Raw genomic sequence first — 27524 nt, forward strand, 5'->3', positions numbered from 1 at the left:
GTTAGCAATTGAAAAGAACTGTAAGATCTCTACTAAAACATCTGGCATGATCGAAATGCATTTGACGACAACAGCAAAAAGAATGTGATCAAAAACATACATTTAACTTTACACTTTACAGGAATAGTCCACCCAAAAATTACAAATTGCTAAAAATAAATAAAATTCACACCCTTAGGCCATGCAAAATGTAAATGAATTTGTATCGTAAAGAAACAGATTTACTGCTTTCGCTATAGTAAAAAAAAAAAAAAAAAAAAAGTTGCCTTAGAAATATGCACAGAACATGCATCATTTACAAGCAAAACAGGTTACGGACTGCTCTCATGAAGAAAAAAAAACCTCATCTCTGTTGGATGGCCTGAAGAAATCTAGATAGATAGATAGATAGATAGATAGATAGATAGATAGATAGATAGATAGATAGATAGATAGATAGATAGATAGATAGATAGATAGATGTGTTCCTGTTTACTTTGCACTGCACACTGAACTGGACATACAGCTCATATTAGATCCAACCATCTTTATCTCTATAAGTCCTAAAGCCCCAACGTGAAAGTGCTGTTCCATTATTTATGAGTAATAGGGTAATCTAATCCTTCCTTTCACCAGTGCATTGTGTTTGCTGTCAATGATGAATTTACACGGGTCTGATTCAAACCTGTACCATTAAAAATGCAGGTTACCTATGGGTGTTTATTCATGCGAGGTCATGATGCTGACAACGCAGTAAACCAGAGTCAATGTAGGCCATGTGGCTAAAGACACAGCCGCACTGTTTAGTAGTGACGTTTGGTGATTTTCATCACTAAAAATCTGATTAAAAGTCTGTGTCCCCATCAAGATGCTTGTAGTTTTGTCCAGACCCTGACGTATACTAAAGACGCAGACAAATTCACCCGTCAGTGCCTCATCCATAAACAGTGAGTGTTTAGAACCTATACAGCGTTCATTTGGAGAGGTTTCCTGTAAATAAAAAGGTTCTACCTTCCACTGAGAAAGAACGGTCCAGTCGTTGCTTTTTGCATAGTGTTCCCTGTTAATTCCCAACTGTTTACTGTGTGTTTGCTCCCTTGAGAGACAGCAGAACAACACAAACACGTTATGCAACACCTGACTCAGTCCACATTATGTCTTCTGCTTCTTTGTAGAGTTTATTTTAGTTTAGACAGTGTTTCTCTTGATATTACTCTAAAGAGTGTAAAAAACATCTTTTCTCTTCATTTTCTAGTTTGAGACTGCAGCATGAACCGATTTTTCTTTATATCACTTTCCTTCTCTCTAGGTATGTGTGTGTGTGTGTGTGTGTGTGTGTGTGTGTGTGTGTGTGTGTGTGTGTGTGTGTGTGCGCGCATGTTATTTCAGACAAGCAGCACGTTTATGTTCGACTGCTCAAACCCATTTTGCCATTTGTGATTTGCTATTTGTTTGTTTATTTACTCATTCATTATTTAGTTCATTCTCATAATTTTAAATGGATTTGCAGATCTTAAAGTTAAAGTTCTTAAAGAGGTCTTTGTGGTCGTATGGCTTTTACAATGACTAAGGAAAACAGTTGCCCACAGCCCGCAATTTCGAAAAAGTTTTAAACTCCAAACTCAAGCTCTTAAGAGGTTTCATACATAATGCATGCCAGAGGGTTCAACCAAGTGAGCAAGTCCATGGGACAGGACTGACAGACACAAGGACCGAATGAGCTTATAGCGCTGCCAACATCCTGCCAGAAATTTAGCCTGCTCTCTCTTTCCGTCTCTGCTCTGATAACATTGTGGATTTCAAGCCTCTGTTCATGTTTTATTCACATGCACCACTCATATGGAACTCAAATTGATGGGCCCCCTCCTTTGCTCTCCATGCCTGACTGTTCAGAGCAACATGTCCTCATCTATTATGGATCTTAGATCTACTGGACAGTGGAAATTAAAAGTTATATGAGAACCACCATCTGCTATCCACCGCCTCTCGTTATAGGTCACTATTGTCATTTTTTTATGTTAAAGGTATACGATTTATTAGATTTAATTGTTATATAGACCTAAGCTTCCTTATCTCTCCTTCTTTAAAATTAGTTAAAAAATGTAATTAGTTTTAATAACCATTGCTAATATAGTCATATTGTAGCAATATTTGTATTAATTTATATGTAAACATTTTGACTCATAAAAAGTGTAGAATTATTCATAAATTGCATTATTACATTATTTAAAAACTAAATGTTTTATTTATTTTCATATTTAAATAATATGTTTTATGTATGTTATTTTTATATTATGTATATTTATATATTTTATGTAAGTAGCTACAGCGCTTGTTTAAATCTTTTCCAAAACTGTGTTGGTCAAGAATGTCATGTGTGTGTGTGTGTGTGTGTGTGTGTGTGTTACAGTGTATTTGTGATTCCTCAGCTTTCTGAATACTGCTTCGGGAGCCAGTTTGCTTAGAACTGTTCTGCCATGCATTTCTAAGCTCAGCAGCACAGAGAGCATTTAAGACAGCTGCAATACTACACATGGGACATGTTCACATCTTTGACATAAACACAGAAAAAAGAGACACCTGACAGCCCAGCATTCTCTCCCAAACCACAGCACTGTCACTGGATCAGACCTGCTTTCCAGTAAAAAAATATCTCAGCAATTTTAAAGCTGGAGTTGTTAATAAAAATAATTATTTTAGAACAGCATTATTTATCCCATTGGTTTTCCTGCAATCCAAAAAAGAGGATACAATGTACAGTAATTTTTATTTTTTTACCTGTATTTGCGATTTTGCGCTGAACTGAGGTGTCTTTTAAGGTTTACAGAAACGTCCATAAAGTTAATGCAGGACGTTGAGGGACAATAAGGGGTGTTTTCTGTATAAATCTAGTTGCTGCTTCAATTGCACCTTTTTAGAGTTTTATTTTAGGTGTTGAGGTCCTTAAGAATATATATTTATGGTATAAGTAACAAAAAACTAAAAACTATGTTTTTACATCTCCTTTTTCAGGACTTCTGTCAAAACCAGGTCGATTTGCTATTCATGCGCCTGTCTTTTCTGAGTGACGCATGGCCAGGCCAGTTAAATGTAACAATTGTCACAATTTATGCAACAAAAATGTAACAAAAGTCACAATTATGTCAGCGAAATAGCTGGACGTAAACAAAGGGAAGACTGAGGCGGCTCATTCAAATCAACCCAGATTCGGCAACAATAAAGAGTTTAAAATATCATCTTCTTGTGATGTTGTGTGCTAGAATTGATGTAATACAGCCTCAGATTAGTCTTTTGTTGTTATGGGCGCGTCTAAAGTTTTATTGCATCGCACAACTGTCGTTTATGAAATAATGTCTTTGTGTATGTGTAAAAAAACAAAACCGACGATTATATACAATCATATGTTATTGTATATGCATTGTTGTGATGGATTAGTGACTAGTCGTAACGTCGCTGTAAAATGTGTTGCCTGATGAAACTTAAATGTATACATCTTCATCATGACTTGATAGACTAGATAGAGTTTGTCCTTACACACGTGAGATCTGATTTATAGATCCTGTATCCCCGGATGACGACATAAAGGGAAGGTTACAGACTGGGCTAAAGATGAAGCAGGATAACCAGGGCTCGGTTTACACTTATCATCATTTCTAGCCCCTGAGGGACCATGTGCAGGCTAGGGGAACTCATATTAATGTTAAAAAACTTCATAAACTGACATTTTTATGCCATGGGATCTTTAAGTAAGCTAAATTGCTACTAAATGTCACATTATCCCTTTTTCATTCAAAGTATTTTTTAAAGAATTGAATACTAATATGTAAATGCAATGTACATAAATATGACTTTACATATTAAAGGTGAATATCTAATCATTTTCCAATACAATCATTACATGATCTCTATTCACCAAGGGGTCCTTGGACTTAAAAAGGTGGAAGACACTTACTATAGAGCTACAAAATGAATGTGTTCTTCGATATATTTGACTGGTTCGTATCTGACTTTTAATTATAAACTTTAATATCTTGGAGAATCCTAAAATAAAAAATGCAGTAGATCTGATATATAACCTTCGTAGCATGAATGAACTCTGAGTCAGTGTGGTGCGAGAAAAATGAGAGAACGCAGAAGCATAAAGGACTAAGTGGGGTGAAAGAGAGATGGACAGAGCGAGAGAGAGAGAGAGAGAGAAGGGGAGGGAGCTGAGAAAGGAATAAGACAGAGAGAATATGAGATAGATGCTGCCTAATGTGCAGGGGGAGGGGGAACGAGAGAGGTAGCCGGAGTTTGACGCTACAGTACACTTCACTTCTGCCCTAGAGAGGGAGCGCACCATGACCAGCTAGCTGTGAGAGTGTGCACTCTCTCCACACCTCCAACTGAGTGAGTACTGCCACTTCTTTAACCTTTAGCACAACCAAAAATGCTTAAAGTGCGTGTTTAGTGGAGGCTTCACGCACTTTGGGATGAATATTCACTTTGGTTTATCGGCCTGATCCGAAAAGCCCTCTAAATTTGAAATATTCAATGCAATAAAACTGAATCTCATGCAAGTGGATGAATATTTTGATTGTTTTAGCAGATATGAAGCAGCTTGACATGTCACTTATTGAGGCCGGCATGTTATTTTAACTCTGCTGAGGTTGTAACTCTTTCTCCCCGTCTCTCCATCCAAAGGAAATACGTTTGTGATGCTGTTATCATGCAGATTCATGTGGAATATGCATAGATTTCTGCTTTATCGTGGTGTCTGTGGAGCTGTTGGCATACTTGCAGGCACTCATGGTGTTTCTTTTGTGTTGGGGGAAGGAGTGCATTTGGAACCGCTGGGCTTCCTGTGTGGGGTCAATTAAATACTGCATGAGACTAGAGCACTAAAAGCCTGTCCCGTGAGGAGTGCTTAGTGTGTGTGTGTGTGTGTGTGTGTGTGTGTGTGTGCAATGGAGCATCAACGTGCAAAACCTTGATTAAATTTGATAAACCAGCAAAGTTTTTAGAGGTGAAGACATTTCCTTTAATCTGTTTTATAGAAACGGATGCTTGTTTTTTATTTAAGAGGGAATAAAATTTAGAATTAAGTGGCATGGAATAACTTAGCAGTGTTGTTTGGTACAGTGTAGTACAATATGCAGTCTATTTTTGTACAATGGTTATCGCAATCTGTAATTATCAGACAAATTATATATGAACTGAACACTATATATATTTTTTCTGTACAGTGACAGTACAAAAAAACATAATTTAAACTAAAACATTGTACAGATTATGTGCAATCTGGAATGTAATAATATAGTATATAAAAGAGCAATTAAAGAAATTATATAAAAATACAATTCCTTTGTTAAACATAGCCTATTATACATTTTCTAAAGCAGAAATGATCAGAAATGCTAAGAATGTTAAAAGTAAGTATTGTTTTTTTTTTTTTTTTTTTTTTTTGTGGTGAAAAATTGTTTTTTTATCGGATAAAAGTTAACATTTATTTGCATTTGTGTAAAAAAATTGCTTTACAAATATTTCATTTAAAACAATAAAAATCTAAAAATCTAATATATATATATATATATATATATATATATATATATATATATATATATATATATATATATATATATATATATATATATGCGCTAGCACCCTGCTTTACTTTGCACTTATAAATGAACTCATTTAACCTCATTTAATTACAAATCTTTCTCCACTCTTCAGGACTTATAGTACTGTACTCTTATGCTTTACCGCTGTGCAATTCTAGCACTCCTTTGAAATTTGGTAAGGTTGGACCATACGGACTACAGCATCTGCTAAATGAATAAATGTAAATGTAAGTACGGGTATTGTAGATCAAGTTGCCTTTTATTACCTTTCCTGCTGTTTTGATATATAGTCGCTCAGTCATGCCATTTGATCAGTAAGGGTCAATGCCATGGTGCTGCTGTACTGCGTGTTATGTGACCAAAGTACATCTATAACTCTCATATTGCTGCTGTCATCTCATTTTGGTGACTTGCGTCATTCTGGTGTCCATATTCCACTTTCACTGCTTGTGGTTGAAATACAAGATGCCGTTTCTATTTTTATCGCCTTGCGCCGATATCAGCGGGAACTCATCTTTGATAGGAATTGTGTCCTTGGTACGGTAACAAGACGTGTGGGAATTCAGGATATACTGGGTAATTAAGAGAGACTGAGTTAGATAAGCAGTGAGCTCTTATTTAAAAACAGAAAGTAAGATGAAACTTTGCAAGATAACACAAGGACAGGAAGTTCTCACCCGGATAGGATGAGGTATCAGTTTATTTGCTGCTGGTATTGATTTATCCCGCTGTAGTCTGGAATCGAAACGAGAAGCTAGCAAAATTACGTTCTCACTGAAACTGGAATTTTTATAAAATATGATAAACCAGTTGTTCCAAACGTGAAGTGTATGTTCGTAACCAGCGTGAATACTGTATGAATTTTTATCATGAAAGTACCAAAAATACCTTCTTTTGATATTTGCAGACAGTAGCAGAGTTTAGCCCATGTGAGGGCTTCTACCTTATCCAGCCCACCCTTCTGTTCCTCATGGGTCATCAGTCTACATCCTTTCTGTACAGCATCCAGCAGAAGAAAAGCAAGCAGAGTGGAAGAAAAGCTATATTTAGATCAACGGCACAAAAAAAAAACATGTACCATCTTTCTCCATTGCTAACGCAGAGATGGAGTGACATCCTCACTTTCTGTCCCTCCACTCACCCTCATGATTTTCTTCACCTCAAGCTCTGTCGCTTTTTTCCTCTCACTTTTTTCTCCCTCTAAGCTCTTCTCTTGTTGAGGCTATAACTGATTTGCTTCTAATATCTATAGGCTTTTTTTTTCTTAGATGGAAAATAATGATATAAACTATATTTATTTCAGTAGGAGGTTTTTGATTATTTTGATTATTAAAAGAATAGTTTGGGAGTCATTGAACAAATAAGGTAAAAAATGCATATTATAAGAAAATGAACGTTTTTGTTTTTTGACCTTGCATGCATGTCAACCTGATGTTTCGGACTCCCAAAAGCAAAACATGAACCTTTCATAACCAATAATAGGGTCTATTTTTTCTGTAACCAGGCTGTTTTGGGTCACCATTGACTCCCATAGTGTTTTCTTTCATACTATGTAAGCCAACAGTGACCCAAAACAGCCTGGTTACAAACTTTCTTCAAAATATCTTCCTTTATGTCTGGCAGGTCAAAGAAATTATACAGATTTGGAGCTACTTGAGGAGGAGTAAATAAAGACAGAATTTTCACTTTTGGGTGAACTATTTCTTTAATATTTCCAATTTTTTGTGTGTCAGACCCTGCAAGTTTCAATATATCAATATATCATAATGCTCTTGTATTTAATTTTTTTTATACATAAAAATATCTTTAGTAATAATATTATTTTTAAGCCCTAGTTTTTCAATACGGTCTCAAACTTTAGGATTCCATTGTACTTCTGTTAAATATTTCTCTAACGTAATATCTTTCTACTGCTCCGGGTGTGTGTTTGTTCATTACTTACTGTGTGTGCACTTGAATGGAGATGTAGAACACCGATTTGGAGTACGGGACACCATACTTTGCCACCTTTTATTAAAATGATAACAAGTGAGGTATGTGAGCGGCCTTGTGTTTGTTTTCAAGCTCACCCACTTGCAAGCGTGTGTATAAAGTGTATAAAAGAAAGCACAGCAGTAACATAGCCTCAAGATACGCAGCTCTAAAAGCCACAGTGGACAAAGTTGAATTAAGAAAGAGCACAAGCTTCCAGTAGCTATAATGGAGTCCAGAAAGAGGTCCAAGCAACCATGGGCAGCCTCAGGCCTCTGTTTGCCTACTGATTTAATACAACCTGAAGAGGAAAAGGGTCCGTATTCATGATTCATTTTTGGTGGTTGTGACTGTGTGTGTGCGAGCTGACTCACCTTGTGTTTGTGGGGTGTTCTGCATCATGCTATTGTCAGGACAGTAACTGCTGTGAAGGCATCCATCCCCGACCTCATTGGGCGGAACAGATTTACTCTCAGTGGGATAAGGCCCGGAGAGATTAACAGACAGAGAGAGGTTATCGAGATCAAGACTCCCAGGGAGTTTGTGTGAAAATCTTACAGAGCTGTGAGGGACAGAAAACAATGTAATCGTAACGGGCCGGTAAATCCTTTTAGTGCCATAAGAAAAGCAATACTGCATGAATTCGGTAGCCAATAGAACCAAGCGAACACAGTGTTGTGGCACACAAACAGTACAATGAACAAGTGAAAACTGAGTGACTTCGATTTTGCTGCGAATATCTAAACAACACACAATAGTTTCAGTGATTCAATCATGAAAAAAAAGTAACTTGTTGTGTCATTGGTATAAAGCAATGTGTTTTCACTCAAAGATTCAAAGATTCACTCATAAAGAAAGTCACTTGTATATAATTTTAAACGAATCAATGCGCTGAGCGAGTTGGTTGACTGAACGATTCAAAGATTCACTCATAAAGAAAGTCACTTGTCGCAGCTTGGCTCTATAAAATCTGTGGTTAGTTTTGCAGAACCACGGACAGTTCTAGGTTATCATGGTTTAACTACAGTAACCTTTTTGCAGTAAAACCGTGGTTCATTTTTGTAAGGGAATTGAGAAATAAATCAAAATGGAGCCATTGTATTTGAGAGGTCTCTGCTGTTTTTATAATAATTTATTGATGCTGGGGTCAAAACACCGATTGTTCTTTTTAAGTGTATTATCATCCATTCACATAGGATTTAGAAAACACTTCATTTACTTTTAATTCACTGTTCCCCATTATAGGGCATCAAATGCATTAGTGCAATTGGTTTCCCAGCTGTTTCTCATCAGGCAGATGTGTTTGTTTGTATTGTTAATTCATGCACAAGTGAGCTTTCAGTGTCTGGTCCTGATTTAACATTTGCATTAGCTTTTGGAGTCTTCTGCTGGTGTCGGAGTCTTCTGCTCATTGAAACAAGCAGGAAATGAAACGATTAGAGCATCCAGGGAAATACTACCATACGGTACATTAGTGCAGTAATCAGATTAATTCACAAAAGGTTTTGCAATTTATTAAGTCATTTAACAATGGTAAAGCAAAGTGTCAGTGAATCTAAAAACTGGGATCACTGATCGGTGCACAGTAACAGACTGTTTGGCATATTCAAACTGACCATTTAACAAACTTATAAAAAGTTATTTTATTAGTGATTTTTTTCATGAATGTACATGTAGTATGCATGTGAAGAAGGTTACATATACTGAAAGCAATTATGAATGCATTTGTTTATGAATAAAATTTGCATATTTAAATTCCCGTGGACCACATTTTTTCTGGAAAAATTTTAATTTTCAAAACTAACCAGCATAAATGAGTTTTTAGCTACATGTGACGTCTGAAACAAAGAAATATTTAAAATATTTTACATTTAAAAAAAATTTTACATATAAAAATTTTAAATTCAATTAATAATGTGTGTATTATATTGGCATACTGAATGGCTAGTAAAATGTTTTATTTTATATATTTTTAAATATAGCTTTTTTGATATTTTGATTGTTGTATCCAAATATGATGGCTGCCAAATATATAAAAAATAAATCTACAAAACTTTAAAAATTCACATTTGTGAATCTGGATGACAAAATCAGTCACAAATCACATTTATACATATGTAGAAATAGCCAACGATATATTGTATGGGTCAAATTATTGATTTCAAGATAGGATATTAAGAATATTAACAAACTTTCCCCACTGTAAATGCATCAAAACATTTTTAGTAGTAATTTGGACATCTTTATTAAACCAATTTTCTAAATATTTAAAATCAGATTCCAGATTTTCATATAGCCTAGGTGTTTCTCAGCCAAATATTGTCCTATAATAACAAACCATGCATCGATGCAACAGTATTTATTCAGTAGTCAGTTGATGCGTGAATCTCTATCTCAAAAAACTGACCGCTCTGACTGAGGAATATAAATTTTATCATACAAGACAAACAAAAATGTCAGATGAATGCAATTAAGTTTTGTGTTATGTGTTTCATAGAGTTTTACACCTATATCCAGTCTTGCTTTCAGCACTAACATAACGGATCCAGGAGTTTGACCCCACACATCCCGCTTTCAAAGCACCTGTTTTCCCCGCTGCAGGGGAAGGAGATGTGAGAGTGTGTCAGTGTCTCGTGTGAGATGTAAACATCTCCTCCCCCGCTGCAAGGGCTGCAGAAGCGCATCTCTAGCGTCGTGTGGAGCGGGACAAAATGGAGCCTGATTGAACGTGAGAGCAGGCGGAAGAAAGGCAGCAGCGGCAGAGGGAGGGCGTTTGCTCTCAGCGAACAGCACAACTCAGCTGCTGCAGTCAAGGCATCAATTTTGTATAGGCGGTGAGTGCGGTGCCAGAGCGTTCCCCTCCGTTTACCGCTGACCATGGAGAGCCGCTCGCGCCTCGCTCGAGCGCGGAGAGAGTGATGGGGGGCGATACGAGCCGTCTCTATAGGCATGTCCGCGTCCGATTCTAGTGCAGCGCTGCTCAGCTGCAAGGTAGGGATAGTTTGCCTTCTCTCTCTCTCTCTCTCTCTCTCTCTCTCTCTCTCTCTCTCTCTCTCTCTCTCTCTCCCTCGCTCACTGATTTTCTCCCGCGCGCGCTCTCTCTCTATTACATTTTCACTCCATGTGATTCTGTAATCAATCAGCGCTGCTTTGGTGGAGTGAATGAATTTTGCATGCATTCTGCCTGGGTCGTAGTCTATTAATATCCTCGTGTAAGCCTTTTTATGAATAAATTATTCTCAGTCGAGATGCACGTCTTGGCTTTTCGACCAGCAGACTCATCATCAAACGCATTCGGCTGCACTGATTGTTTAATTGACGATGTGTAGTGTTAGTAGGCTACCTCTATCACTTTCTTGTATCTTTCTGTACGTGTAAGGTTTCAAATACTATTGCAAGTTGTTGATATGCCATTTGTGTTAGGGAAAATGCATATGGCTTTGTTTTGTTGCTATAGTCAGCAGAATTTAACCGGTTTTAGATAAAAAATCCAACTGAAAAATGACAGACGCACACATATACAGTATAAATGTATATATTTATATTGAAGAGTTTTATGGACTAGGTATATTAACATAGATGTATACATTTATGTAAATTCTAAATCAACTTGTTTTTTTATCAATTCATAATTGTATTTCATAATATTATGTCCCAGGTCTTTAAAGGTTGTAGGTGTCAGACACTATTACATAAATAGATGGCATAATTATATATATTATCAATTAGGAAGGTAAAAATATATAATATTAGCCTATATTATATTACATGAGCCTATATTAAAAATACATAATTATATATATATATATATATATATATATATATATATATATATATATATATATATATATATATATATATATATATATATAAAACAGCCAGTAAAGTTCAGCTCTCTTTGTGATACTGATTACTGATGTAATATAATGCAAAATTTGCACCACTGAATATGTTTATTTTGTACTGTCTGTATGCATGTTGCATGTTGTTGATTCCTATGAACAAGTTCATGGGCAACTTGTCAGGACAAGGAGCTTCAAATCCATGCTGCTCCGTATTGGAAACTAGGAATCAAATTCTGACAATATGAATGAAAATAGGGCACAAAACTATGAAATATAAAAGAATGAATGACTAGGCTATTATCTAACAAGCCTTTTGGATATAGGGAGGTAATATTTTTCGCCCCCTCTTGGCCGTGTGCTGCTATTGCAAAACAAATTGTGAATCTCACAATTCTGAAATTTCAAAGTAAAATGCTCAAATTCTTGCTTCCATTTAAAGCTCGAGATAGATAATTCTTGAATAACTCACAAAACACAAACTTGTGGAGTTAATGCAGCCTTCATGCTGCTGTCATTAAAGCAAAATGAACGTAACAAGAGTACTGAGACTAAGAATGTTATTAAAAAAGCTATTAAAGCTTTATATAAGCTACATACTGTAAACTGTATACGCAGCCTTTTTTGGGAATGTCTGCTGGTTAAAATGTGTGTTGTAAGTGGAAAACGGGGTGAGGTGTTGTGGAAACACTCTTAGCGGATGAGGCTGCGATGCAATGTGTCTTTTAAAGGATTACATTACTCTATCGATCCAGGTACTGAGCGAAAAATTGCTTAGTCTGTTGGGTCATCTGAAAAAGACTCCAAGTTAATGCACACTGCATATCCGAAACACAGAATGTGTGTCTCGCAGATAGTGATGTTTATGCGTGTGACCTCTGCGTCATTATTACTGATAAAAGTGGCAAAAAAAAAAAAAGTTTGATATAGCGTGTTGTTGTACTTCAAAGCCCTACTCTATAATTCTTTTCATTTATTTCCAAGCCGAACACATGAAAGAGATGAACACGGTGCAGATCATCCGAGAGTTGGTTCAGGACGGCTCTGTGATGGAGATGCCTCCCATAGCAGGGCCGGCTTTTAATTAACGCATTCATTTAGACAAGATATAGATTTTAATCTCACATAAAAATCTTATCTTAGCCCGCGTCTGCATGATTATGCTTTATCTCTTTCAACGGTAGGTGTCGCAGACACCTGCGCCCTGCGGCTGCCTTTGATATTTAAATCATATCCTCACTGTGTTCTGGATTTTGGAGGGAAAAAAGACAAAGAGAAAGGCTGGTCTGGAGGGGAGATAAGAGGGATGCAGGAAAGGTTTTTGCGATGCTTGTTTATACAGTCACTAGGTCTTTTGTTATTGGTTATTTAGCTTTCAGTTTATTGGCATGGAAAATATTTCTATATTCATATTTCCAAAGCATTTGCAGCAATCGCTGTGTGCAATTAAAGATGTGTAAAATGAGAATGGTGCAAAACGACAGAGAAACTAAAAACGTTCCCATTCATTAATAAAGGTGTACATTTGTATTTATATGCACAGGAGAACTTCTCACAGAAAAGTTCTCAATCTTCATGAATTTGATTTTAACGTTAGATAGTTCACACAAATAGGAACATTTGCTAAAAATGTACTTACCCTTAAGCGATCCAAGATATGGATGAGTTTGTGTCTTCAACAGAATTGATTTGGAGAGATTTCCCTACATCTCAGCAGCGGATCCACTGCAGTGAATGGGTGCCATCAGAATGAAAGTCTAAATAGCTGCATAGATATAAAAACATCACAATAATTCTCAATCAATTCACACGACTACGGTCCATCAGTTGATGCACTGTGAAGTAAAATGTTTCTAATAAATATATTCAACATTACATTTTTTAATCTTTTTAAACCATTGTTTCCAGATTATTAACCTCGAGCAGTGCCAAGTGTGCCATCCTCAAACACGACTAAATCTGACCTTTAACACAGACCCAGATAACAGGCCTCTCATTAGCCAGCTGTAAATATGTGTATGTATCTGCTTATGATTTCATGATTTCGTTCGTGAACATAGCTGTTTGCAAATTTTAAGCGTAAATTTGTTGCTCAGTGAATAAGACAGGGCATTAAAGCTAACGATTGTAAAAGGGCAACTTGCACAACTTGTCCTTTTTGCAGAGTTCTGCTGATTCCTACACGAGTAGACCATCGGATTCCGACCTGTCCCTGGAGGAGGACAAGGAGGCGTCTCGGCGTGAGGCCGAGCGCCAGGCCCTGCTCCAGCTCGAGAGAGCCAAGGTTCATCTTCTCAGACAGACACTGCCAGTTACCTCTCCTCTTAACAGAATGTTAACTCTTCTCTTTGTTGTCTTGTAGACCAAACCTGTGGCGTTTGCAGTGAGAACCAATGTCAGCTACTGCGGGGCTCTCGATGAAGACTGTCCGGTTCAGGGTGCTGCCATCAACTTTGAAACCAAAGATTTTCTACACATAAAAGAGGTGGGAAGCACCCGATGAACCGTAGTTAACATTTAGCTCATGTATCACCGTGACATTTTTTGAGCACGTTGTCTCCCGTCCTGCAGAAGTATAATAATGACTGGTGGATCGGGAGGCTGGTGAAGGAGGGGGCAGATATTGCCTTCATCCCCAGCCCTGTTAAACTGGAGGCCATGCGGATCAAGCAGGAACAGAAAGCAGCCCAGAGGTCTACAGCTGCATCTCATCATATAGTTGTTATTCAGTACTGTATAAATGAGCAGAAAATGGACTCACTCTCAGACCAATTTAAGATTTAGATGAGTTTGTTAATCAGGATAGATTTGGAGATATTTTGCATTACTTTCACGAAAACAGATCAGACTTTAAACAGTTCATAAAAACATAACTTTTACTATCATATAAAATAGTCTATAATCCATAACAATGCTCCAGTGAAAAAGTCTGCCAATGCTTTACTCTCGCATCACAATACACCAACATATTTTGGACTGTTTTCCTGATCTGTGCACACTTCCTCCTAATTCAGACAAGGTGACTTTTTCTCTATTTTGGCTTAGCTAACTACCTACAGAATCAATAAAAAATCCCCACAATTAATACACAGCAAAACAGTTGGTTTGGGATGCACAAAGACATGCAGACTTATATAAATGAAGCGAAGATTATTGGTTATCATTTTTGGTGAACTATACTGAAGAAATCCCAGCACATACATTCAGCATGGGTTTTTAGTTTGAAGTCTCATCCTGTCATTTCTAAAGTGTTTTTGTGTTGGAACAGGAAAATGGGTGGAAATGCTTCATCTGGCGGCTGGAGGTCTACTCCTCCTTCTGCAGGTGAGAGGTATTTAAATACTCTCACACATTACTCTTACTGTAACAGCAGTACTGTTGAGCCACTACCATTCCTCTAGATTTGCATGTTACCTAATATTGCCGTATACATTTTTTTACTATTGTGAATAGAAACAACCTGTTTGGATTTTCTTAAACACATTTTTCTTGTTTTAAACAAGCCAAACAGAAGCAGAAGCAGGTATGTAGTTAAAGTTGCTTACTTGCGTCCATGGTGCAACACAGTCCCTCAAAAAGTGCTATTAAATATTCACAGTTTCTGTCTGGCCTCTCAGACGTTTCTCTGTGAGAGATTTTAATGCTTTGTTATTGAAACTCCGTCCCTTGAGGCTACTCATTAGATGTTGAGAAATGTTATTTAAGGTTCAAAGCTTGTGAGACTTAACAGTGTGTGTGTGTGTGTGTGTGTGTGTGTGTGTGTGTGTGTGTGTGTGTGTGTGTGTGTGTGTGTGTGTGTTGTAGACGGAGCATGTTCCACCCTATGATGTAGTTCCATCCATGAGGCCTGTTGTTTTGGTCGGCCCCTCGCTGAAAGGCTATGAGGTAAATTATATTAAATTTGAGCATCGTGGCAGTTTAAAGACTGGCCAGTTTTTCTATGTATGCAGGGTCCAAAATTGACAATCGGCAAGCAAGTAAAAGCTGAGAATGAGGAGTAAATAACACTGTATTAGGAATGGGTAACTTAATCAAATCGTGGCATGCAAACCATTTAAAGAAAACATCACTCACTCACTGAAGTTTTGTGCCTTAAAAAAATGTATCAACAGAAATATGCCTAAAAGCTTTTTTCTCCAGAACTTTTTTTTTTGTAATTAATGTTAGTAATTTTCATGTTAAGGTATTCATGTAATATTTGTATTTTATTTTATTTAAAGTTTCTTTAAATTACTGAAAATGATTTAATAGTTTTAGTTTTAAACCTTTTAATAACAACACTGGAACAAAATTTTGGGAGAGATTGGCGTATCAAATATATGATGTGATATGCACTTCATATGTGACCTGTACAAATATATGCAGTTTTTTATTTATATTTAGATGTACGAAATAATATTTATATAAATCCGAAAAAACGATTTATGAAAAATATTTGTGGCCAGTATTTGTATTTATATTTGTTAAACAATATTTATTTATTTAACTATATTTAGCATTATTATTATTAGAGCTGTCAAACAATAATAATAATAATAAAAATATATATATATATATATATATATATATATATATATATATATATATATATATAATATATGTGTACTTTATTTATTTTGTATACATAAAGACAATATTTACATGTATTAACATATATTTATATAAATTATCATAATCATATATACTTTAATATATAAACATATTTTTTTCTTAAATATATACATAATACACACAGTACACACACATGTAAACAAAAAAATTATTTTGAATGTGACTAATCACGTTTAATTATTTGACAGTTCTAATTATTATATTTAATAAAATAATGCAAAATACCGTTTCATGGCCTTTGTAAATTAATTACAGTCTTTGAACTCACTCACTATTGGCAGGCATGGCAAAAAGCTAATTTTGAATCTTCTTGTATATGGATTCAAAACAGCTCGGGCTGTTTTGGTGCGGAAGAGGGTTCATGAACGTGAAATATTTAAGTCCAGCTGTGGCATGGGGCTCTGGACACATTTGTCAGTCAGCTCTTTAACAGAGACACCAGGGACCTGCTTCCCCGGCTGACTCGCTGCCCTCTATTTCTGGAGTCATTCATTTTTCACCCCCTGTGTCTAAATAAAACCATATCACCTCATCCAAACCATATTAGCCTTATACACGAGTCTTCTTCCAAATCCCCTGCTTAGGACTCCTTATTTTCCCTCTACAATCCTTAGACAACAAAATCACTGGATGTTAACACTATTAATAGCTCAGGACCTAAACTACCTCAGATTGACAGGTTAATTACATATGAAACGTTTCTGGTTGAATGTGGAATTAATGTTTTCTTACAATCTTCTGATGCAGGTGACCGATATGATGCAGAAAGCCTTGTTTGACTTCCTGAAACACAGGTTTGATGGGAGGTGAGCGAAGAAAATGTTGCTGGTTTAGAGCTTAAAAGTGTAAGCGTTGCTCTTAAAGGAACAGTTCACCCGAAAATGTGCATTCGTAAAAATGGAAATGAATCATTTATCTACCTTCCTTCTTCTGTAAAGTACTTCTTGTGCGCTATGATTTTTTTATTTGGTATGTGGTTTCATGGCAGGATTTCTATCACACGGGTGACTGCAGATCTGTCTCTGGCCAAGAGGTCTGTACTGAACAAGAAAGCTATCATGGAGAGGTCAAACACACGCTCCAGTCTAGGTGAGTGAAAACATACAAGGATAAAGCTGAATAGTGCATTATTATAAAGTGTGATCAAGTATATTTGTATGGCATCATTTGTTGTTTTATTATTAACGTGGCTCATGTCATCATGCCTGTCTCTCTCAGCCGAGGTGCAGAGTGAGATTGAGAGAATATTTGAACTGGCTAAAAGCCTGCAGTTGGTGGTCTTGGATGCAGATACTATCAACCACCCTGCACAGCTTCTCAAGACCTCCCTCGCCCCCATCATTGTCTACGTCAAAGTGTCCTCTCCAAAGGTACAACTATATTTAAGTCAATAGATCACAAAACCGAATGGGTGTTACTCCGATTACATATTCATATTAAAACTAACTTTTCTGTTGTTGTCCACATTAGTGTAAAATGGCCTTTTCATGTAATTTTATGTATTTCATTTGTTTAGTCATGTCCCAAACTATGACTTTTCATCAAATAAAGATACATTCATAATACAAATTCAAATTATGACAATTAATAACTCACTTATTATGAAACTATTATCACCAAAATAATAGTTCAATAAACACATTATTATTTGAAAATGATTTATCATTTTAGACTTAGTTTGTCCCTCTATCATTTCCACCACAACCAAATTCATGCCAAAATTATTATTTAAATATTCTTAAAATATTAGTCTAAAAATGTTGTTTAAGTGTTTTGGTCTGGCCAATGAGTGAACAAAAGTTGTGGTGGAAATGAAATTTGCCGGTTTAGAAAAATATTTTTTTCTGTGATGCATTTACAATATATCTACCCTTGAACTTTGCTGATAGACTAGCTAAAGGGATAGTTAACCCAAAAATGGGTTTGAAAAGGGGTTTACATGAAGGTGACGGCAAAAACTAAAGTGCACTAGCAAAAAAGTGAGATTATGCACACACAAAATATCAAACATTTCAGTCCTTGCTGGACTATCTTAGTGTTACTTATAAGTCCACAGTGTTAAAAGTGTTGTTTTGCTTATTGAAATGATTAAGCTATAGAGGTCGGTTCAGATTTCCCTGAAGAAGCGTGTCGCTCATTTTCTCAGTGTTACTCATTCTACCCCAGGTTCTTCAAAGACTCGTTAAATCCAGAGGGAAATCTCAAAGCAAACATCTCAACGTGCAAATGATGGCTGGAGATAAACTAGCTCAGTGCCCACCAGTGAGTCCCGTTACCGCACACATTCTGCTCCTGTTAGCGTAACAGATGCGATATCTTGCACTAATACTGTTTGTCCTCGCTGCGTTTATCTTGCATTAGGAAATGTTTGATGTTATACTGGATGAGAATCAGTTAGAGGATGCCTGCGAACACCTGGCCGAATATTTAGATATATACTGGCGTGCCACCCACCTGCCAGGCTCCGCCCCCCTGAACCCTCTAGTGGAGCAAAATGTAGTTACACCACCCTCCGCCAACTCCAGCCAACAGGCGAGTGTTAAAATGTTAACTGCATAAAGCTCACTTGTTGTGATACAGCTTAAATGATCTTAAACGCACTGTCATCCTCTTCCTCCAGTTCTCAGAGACACAGGAGCTAATTGAATGAGCACTACCACGAATTAGGGTGAGCGTTGGATTGATTTTCATCTGCCAGTTAAACTTATTATTGTGAATGTGTATTTTCCTGTCAGGGCATAAGAATCCACAGTTTAACTAATGACTTTTTAAATGTGTACACGCTTTTTATAAATGACAAAAAAAGTTTCAAATAATGTCTAACATCAGATCTTAATTACATTTAAAATTAAAGCTGTTGTTTATTAAAATGTAATTTATTTTAATTCGATTTAATTTAATTCAATTTAATTGTGCTTTATTTCATTTCTGCATTTACAACCAGTGTTTTTAATAGAATATACAAACTATTATATTAGTATTATGAATTAGTATTTATATATACATTTTCTGTTTAGTGTATTGATTTTAGTATTTTTGTTGCATACTTTTGTCAGTTTTATTAGTGTTTTGAGTTGCTATTGAGCTTTAATTTATATTATATCAGCATGGATTCAATACATTTGTATTTTTATTTTAGTTTTAGTCATTTTAGAACTTCAGCTCATTTCAAGACAAGACAACATTTTAGGTTGTTCATCTAATATTTCTTTTTAAATTTAATTTCAGCTTTAGTATAATTAAAAAATATGTTTTATCTTATTAATATAATTTATAAAAATTTATTAATTTGTATGAATGTAACAAATTTTTGATGTTGTATAAAATGCATCTAATCCATATAGATGTCAATATATAATATATATATATATATATATATATTTCTGTCAGTTAGTCTTTAAAATGCACTAAATGTGCGTGTATGTGTGTGTGTGTATATACACACACATTTAGTGCATTTGAAATACTAACTTAGAGAAACCTTGTGTTTAATCATAATGATCACTTCCTCCACTGCTCTCTGGTTGCTATAGAGTGATAAAGAACATTCCAGAAAGACCCCCAGAATATTCCTCAAAGGCCAGCCACTCACTGCCCCAGAATGAGATGGGGCTCGGAGCAGCTGCCCCCGATGAGAAAGAGGAGGAACGGAGGGATGGAGAAAGAGATGAGGGCCAGCGGAGAAGTGGACCAATCCCAGCCTCACTGACAGTGACAACACACTCTCCTGCACTAACACATGTGTCGTCCTTTACATCTCAGGACCACTCTGCTGCAGGCCTTAAGCCAACACACACACATACACAGGTATACACACATTCAACTGGTCTGAATGTTCCTGCATAGCCCCACGCTGAGATCAACAGGGGTTTCCCAGCCCCTTGGTGATGCCGTCTGTCTGCCAGGTTCTGCCAGCCTGACTCTGGCACCGGCATCAGAGCATCCATACCATGCCTCACAAAGAAGGGCACCACATGCCACTAACATCTCTCTCCCTCAATCTCCACCTCCTGCATCGCTTTTGGTTAGTTTTCAAGGCCTTTTGCACAATACACTTCATTTTAATCATTCGTCAAATACAGTTCACTCATAATTAATAACCCAAATGGCTTTATGTAGCACAACCCTCGAATAACTAATCTATATACTGAAACCACACATTTTTGTTTTCTGTTATATCCTGTTCCATTTTTCTTGTGTATTTTCGTCCACCGGAAATCTTGTCCAATCAACAAGTAACTCATCAGTATTTACAACCACACTGCACTAATATCACCCTTTCAGATCAATGAAAAGCAGACCACATGAATGTTTGTACATCTTTTGCCTAGATCTCAGTATTGCACTAAACAGCATATTATACAACATATTATTTATTTTGTCCAACAGTGGTTCTCAACTGAGACCTCACAGGCCTGTTCTGATTGAACACGTGATAAAACTATGCTAAATGCACAGAGTATATTGCAACTAATGTTATAACAACGCAAAGTCAGGGTGATAATACTCGTTCAGTTTTAAAAGGAGAATGCTGATTCACCTTTAACCAGGTAAATTAGGTGGATGCCAACATAGATGACAAACTGAAAGAATATCACCCCAAATATATTAAACTTAATTTGTATTGAAACAAAACATGGTTTGTGTCCCCGTGTTTTATGAGCTATTCATTTTGTTTATTATTTGTAACTACAGTTGAATTCATATTTTTTTTATATAAATACATTTTAATATTTGAATTTAAGAGTTTCTTTTGTGCAATAAACTATTTTGGTGCTGTGTTAGGTCAAATAAAACCAGTTGAGAACCTCTGCTCTATACTAATGTTGGAACTACAGCGACATCTAGTGGTTTTGTTTGAAACCATAAAAGTTACACCCTTGCAAACATCTGTCTTCACACAATTATAACTACATAACCATACCATTAATTAAATGACAACGGTGAGATGTGTAACGGTATAAAGACGCATTGCTTCAGAATCACTAAATATCCTTTTCTGCATTTTGAGAATCACAAAACGCTGATACAAATTCCTAATATTTAGTTTTTATCTTAACAATCAGCACTTATTTGCATGATAAGTGACGGTCTTGCTGACATATCTGCTGCTGTAATTGTTGAGTTTTGCTTGCTGCTGTTCTTCCGTGCAATAACGAAATCATTTACAAAGATTATCACACTTAATGAATGACTCATGTCTTATTTGCAAGACAATCTCTTAACTAAATGATCACTAATTTACTCTTTGCATACATACACATGCAGTCTCATTGTACATTCAAGCTAATCATGACTATGCATGACACAATCAGGCATTTGTAGAAATAAACAGCACTGTAAACTGAATAGGGAGATGCAATTGACATAAAATCATATAAACAATCACAAACATCTGCTTGAGTATATACAGTTTCCACATTAAAATTCATTTCCCTCATCTATCTATATATATATAAATGCACAAACAAATGGCTTTCTATTTGTTTAAGGTGTACATATATATTATTATTTACATATATTGAACAAAAATGTTATTTGGGACCATGTTGAATCTTCTGTCGATTTTTAAATCACTGCATATGAAAAGCAACAAACAAGAGACGCAAAGTTTCAAGAGGCTTCAAAGCACAATGAGCTCTTCCCAACTGAAAATATGCTTGATATCTTTCGAGGTGATTTGTACATAGTCAAGAACTATGTCTTTGGGTCTCCAAAGTATATTTTCAAGGCTAGTTGCGTATTTTATTAGATATTTATGTTGTCTCTATCACAATATACTGTACTGTATGCAACACTGGAGGAAGTAGGCAGACAATGGCTTGGACTGAAAAAGGTCTATCACCGAATAAAGGGAAATCAATACGATTGCACTATTTTGGTTTTGTGTTTGAGGTTTTCTTTTGGTTTACAATGCAATAAATGCACTAAGTGTGTAAACCCTCTTCCAGTAGTTCATTTATCATATTGTACTAATGTGACAACACTGACCCAGCACTAAGTCTAAAAAATAAATTTAAAAAAAAGTGTACATCTGATGCTGAGCAGAACTATTGTGTGCTCTGGGGAAGAAATAAATAATGTAAAAGAAAATAAAAAAGAAAAAGAATGGTCTCTGCATGGTTTCTGTCACTTTAACTTGCGTTATTGAATTCATTTTTGGTCTTGCTGTGTAACAAATACATTTTCAAATGCAGTCTTGATATGAAGGTGATACGAAGTCATAAAAGCTGCATGCACAATAATTATAAAAAAGGATCAAAATAGTGACACCATGTCAATTTTACAAAATAATAATAACAATAATAATAGCATCAACTAACCACCCACATGTCGAACCATTGAGGAATAACAAAAATAATTTCCAGAATTTCCTCTAGATGTCAGTGCAGGAGCAATTGTGCAATAGAAAAGAAAGGCAAAATGTAAATGTAAACACTTTACTTCACGTTCATAAAATTGTTAGTTTAAAGAGGTATTTGTGAGCTTTATTATAGTATAATTCAATTCCTGTTGATTCAGTAATATATGATATTTTTGACTTTAATAAAAGTTGATGTTACCACATTAAGAGAAAGTGAAAGAGCTTTGTCTGTGAGCGCTGCAAAGTGTTTTATTTTATAGCAGTTTTCTATTTCTGTCTTTCAGAATACATATCTGCTTTAATATTCATTTTCAGTAGAAAAAACAAAACAAAAAAGTCAGCTCATCTGCATTTTTTGGCCTCTTGCTTCTCATTTTCATCTTGACAATACCCCATAGACCCTCTGGGTCTGGTGAGTTTGCTGGCCAGTCAAGCACACCAACACTATGGTCATTTAACCAACTTTTGGTGCATTTGGCAGTGTGGGCAGGTGTCAAATCCTGCTGGAAAATGAGCAACGTAAGAAAAACAGCGAAAGGAAACATGAGGTGCTTCAAAATGTTTTGTGCAGTGACGTTGGTTTTCAAAAAACACAATGGACCAACAGCAGCAGATGACATTGCACCTCAAATCATCACAGACTGGACTTCATGCAACTTGGGCTATGAGCTTCTCCACTCTTCCTCCAGACTCTAGGACCTTGGTTTCCAAATGAAATACAAAACTTGATCTCATCTGAAGTCCAGTTCTTCTTCTTCGTTAGCCCATGTAAGACGCCTCTGATGTTGTCTGTGGTTCAGGAGTGACTTAACAGGAGAAATTCGTCAACTGTAGCCAAATTCTTTGCCACGTCTGTATATGGTGGCTCTTGATGCCATGACCCCAGTCTCAGTCCATTCCTTGTAAAGTTCATTCAAAATCTTGAATCGATTTCACTTGACAATCCCCACAAGGCTGCGGTTCTCTCAGTTGGTTATGCATCTTTTTCTTCCACACTTTTTCCTTCACCTCAAATTTCTGTTAACATGATTGGATACAGCACTCTGTGAACAGCCATCGTCTTCGGCAATGAATGTTTGTGGCTTAACCTCCTTGTGAAGGGTTTCAACGATTGTCTTCTGGACAGCTGTCAGATTAGCAGTCATCCCCATGATTGTATAGCCTAGTGAACCAAACTGAGAGACCATTTTGAAGGCTCAGGCTTTTCATGTGTTTTGAGTTGATTAACTGATTGGCATGTCACCATATTCTAATTTGTTGAGAGTAAATTGGTGGGTTTTTGCTAAATCCAACGACTTAAACTACTTCAGTCTGTGTGCATTCAATTTATGTAATACACAAGTTTCACCATTTGAGTTGAACTGCTGAAGTACATGAACTTTCCCACAACCTTCGAATTCATTGCGATGCACCTGTACACATCCCTGCGTGGACCGTGCGTATATTGCAATATATTGAAAAATATGAGCACCACCTTGGTATTATTATTATTATTTAATATATCAAATTACATTTGTTCACTATATTCCCATTTATTTTGGGGAAATATATATCAAACCAGCTGCAGCGAGTTCCGTTACGAAGCGCTTGCATGCTGTATGAACGTGCTAGATTTTCAGTTCCAAACTATGGCTTGTTTGTAATTGTGTTTACAAGCGCCGTGAAGCAGCCACACCATACCTCCACACTTTTCCAGCACAACAGAGTGGGTCACCCTGGCACAGGAACTCATTAACACATGCTAATTAGCTGCCTGCTGGGCCTCTGTCTGCTGCAAGTGGGCGGTTGTGGGTCAGAGGGTGTTGTTGGAGTCTTTCTCTTTCTCTCTCAGTTGGTGTTCTAGTAGCAAGAGCTGATTACTGGTGTGGCCTGATATGCTCTCAGTATCACATTCCCTGTCATCAGAGCATAACGGGTCCGGTAGCAAAGCTCAAAGAGAGATTTGGCTAATGAGTGAGCTGGAGAAACACAGACAGAGGTAGTTCTAGATCGGCTGACCAGAACGTAAAGTTTGGACGGAGAGCAATTCCACTGATCCTCTTGACCTGCTCGCGCTATTCATCAGATCCACACATAACCTAGAACAAATGGGATTTGCCATTTCCATATGCCGCTTCTCTTCGTTTCACTATGCTCCATTTCCCTCCCGAGAGGCTGACACTGAAAATGCTTTCATTTTTATCTGCAAATGACACAGCCATCTGTCACACATGAGGGTTTATCTTTATCTCTGGCGCTGTCAACAAATGCTACACGTCTATCTACAAAAGTTACACGCATGAAATAGCACAAATACACCTAGCATTTTACGTTTTTTGTTTTTATGGCACAATTGAAAAATGTATTCCTTTGTTGCTTTAACACGTAGATATGCAATACAGTTTTTTTCACTGCAAGATACTCAATCTGGATAAAACAATAAAAGACCCAATGCACCAAAATGAAGGTAATCAAAATATTTGCGGCCTAATTTGAAGGAAATTAGGGGATTCACAGATCATTAAAGGTTAGAATCATTAGGAGGAGGGACAAGCATGTGTGAACAGTCTTATTGTCTTTATGTCTGTGGCTATTGATGCTGAAAGAAACGGTTTAATTGATTACTTTAGACACAAACGTGTCAGAATATGCAGGAAATCTTCAAAAGCTGATAGAGAGCCAGATTTTGTTTTCATGTGATAGATTTAAGATTAAGAATGCGTGACTATACATAAATGAGAGCAATAGGACCCTGACCATAATAAAGAACAAGCTATTCTGTCCTTGTAAATTAACGTTCTGTTTATAAATGTTCAATTCTGTTACATTTTGTGGGATTGTGATAACACGTCTTTTCGTTAGACTAAAACATAATGTTACATATTGTATGTAATATAATATAATGTTATATCACATACAGTTGAAGTGAAAATTTGAATTACACCAAAAGTCTGTCAAACATTCATTATTTTACCAAAATAAGTGGGGTCATACAAAATGGATGTTATTGTTTCATGTAAGATATTTCACATAAAAGATGTTTATACTGTATATATAAAATAATATGAATTTATAAAAATTACTCCCTTCAAAAGTTTACACAAACACACACTCTGTGTTGTTACCTCAATAATCCTTTTTTTGTTTAGTGATAGTTGTTCATGAGTACATTGTTTGAACAGTTAAGCTGCCTCATGTTCTTCAAAAAAAAACTTCCGGCCCAACATATTCTCTGGATTTACAGCATTTTTCTGTATTTGAATCCTTTCCAACAATGACTGTATGATGTCAAGATCCATCACACACAGGATAACTAAAAGAGACTACTTATACTAACTATTACAGAAGGTTCAAATGCTCTCTGATGCTCCAGAAGGGAAAAAGATTAATTAACGGCAGAGGTGTGAAAACATTTTGAATTTGAAGATCAGGAATCAGGAATTGAAGGTCAGCAAAATGAAGACGTGTACATTTTTCTCATTTTGCCTAAATATTATATTTTTTCCTTTTTTCATTCTTTCAGAAGATGCTTAAATTTTTCCCAGAATACAAAATAATACATTTCCCTGATATTCAAAGTTTTCACCCCTGGCTTTCCCTTCTGGAGCACCAGAGAGCTTTTGATCCTTCTGTAATAGCTGCATATGAGTCTCTCAGTCGTCCTCAGTGATAAGATGGATCTCAAAATCATACAGTCATTTTTGGAAAGGGTTCAAAAAAATGCTAAAACCAAATAATCTGTGAGACCTGAAGGATTTTTCTGAAGAACAGCAGGCAGTTTAACTGTTCATGAGAAAAAACAACTATCACTAAACAACTAAACACAGCTCTGGATCATTCAGATAGCAACATATTATATGTAAACTTTTGAATGGGGTAAAATTTATAAATTCATGTATATTTACGTAAATGTAATGTAAACATCTTTTATGTGAAATAGCTTTATCAAGTCGGTGCTAAATAAACAATAACATGCATTTTGTATGATCCCTGGTGAAGTAACTTGCAGATTCTGCAAAGTGTACGTAAACTTTTGACTTCTGCTGTATTTATATCCTAGAATATATCAACTAACTTTCAGGGTTTTTCTCCACTCCTAAATCAATGCTCGTGTGTTACATGGATGCTTAAATATAAATCTAAAAATAAACATTTTAAAAAATAAAAATAAATAAACTTTAATAATAAACTTTAATAATAAAATTATTAAACATTATTTAATTCATTAAAATTAATTAAAAATGTATTTTATATAATAATTAAGTACTTTAATAAAAAACAAATAACATTTAAATTTAATGTAAAACTGTAGTCTAATGTAATAAATTTAATTGTTACAATTATATAAAAAATATTGATTTGCTTAGCACATTTGGCATATTTAGGCCTTTAAACACATGCATACACATATACAAATTTGAATTGTGGGGACAGGCTTTATACTGTACAAACTGTATTATTACCTATATATATATATATATATATATATATATATATATATATATATATATATATATATATATATATATATATATATATATATATATATATATATGTCTGTGCACATAGTAGAGTTTCCTTAGCAAAATAATGAATTATTGCAGTACTTTGACATTCAACACTATTTTGTCTTACATAATTATCTGCAAAAGACGGTAAGTGACCATGAACCACAGAGGTTAAACAGCGATAGGAACCCAACTGCCACCTTCTGACACCTCCTTCCTCTGTCTCCTACAGCAGATTGTGTTGTGACACACGGGGCTGTTGATTATTCAGTTCCACCTGCTTTCCTGTGCTTTGTGCCCTGCTGTTGCAGCAGGGGAATTCTCCTCTCATACATTGTTCATGCGATCTCCACCCCTGCTGAGGATACTACAAGTCTCATCCACGATACCACTGCTTCAGCACATTGGATAACACACATGACACGAGGACAATGGTTCTGACTCAAATTAAAGACAATATATCGTAATTCCAGGAATCAGTTTTATCCTTGAAGTGGGGCAAGAGACAGCGAAAAGTGTTTGGGACCAAAATAGACTTATCCTATTTAATAAATCTTAATGTACCGCTCATTTACTGTACGGCTCTGAAAACATTCAATGATGTGAAGACCATCTAATTCCAGCTTGGAGAATACATGAATTTGTAATTAAGGGAAAAGAGGGAAGT

General features: G+C 35.9%; 1 protein-coding gene across 1 annotated transcript; it reads left to right on the plus strand.

The window, feature by feature from the left end:
- The first annotated feature begins 10123 nt into the window (after nucleotides 1-10123).
- cacnb3b (calcium channel, voltage-dependent, beta 3b) lies at nucleotides 10124-22120 on the plus strand. Its single transcript, XM_043225542.1, has 14 exons — nucleotides 10124-10544; nucleotides 13560-13679; nucleotides 13758-13880; nucleotides 13967-14088; nucleotides 14664-14719; nucleotides 14899-14918; nucleotides 15200-15280; nucleotides 16754-16812; nucleotides 16995-17095; nucleotides 17225-17376; nucleotides 18173-18268; nucleotides 18368-18538; nucleotides 18627-18674; nucleotides 19540-22120. Exons 1-13 carry the CDS (start codon nucleotides 10503-10505, stop codon nucleotides 18654-18656), a joined length of 1173 nt encoding a protein of 390 aa, XP_043081477.1. The 5' UTR covers nucleotides 10124-10502; the 3' UTR covers nucleotides 18657-18674; nucleotides 19540-22120.
- The last annotated feature ends 5404 nt before the right edge of the window (nucleotides 22121-27524 follow it).

The sequence above is a fragment of the Puntigrus tetrazona genome, chromosome 23 (genome assembly GCF_018831695.1).
Source record: "Puntigrus tetrazona isolate hp1 chromosome 23, ASM1883169v1, whole genome shotgun sequence".
Classification (NCBI taxonomy): Eukaryota; Metazoa; Chordata; class Actinopteri; order Cypriniformes; family Cyprinidae; genus Puntigrus; species Puntigrus tetrazona.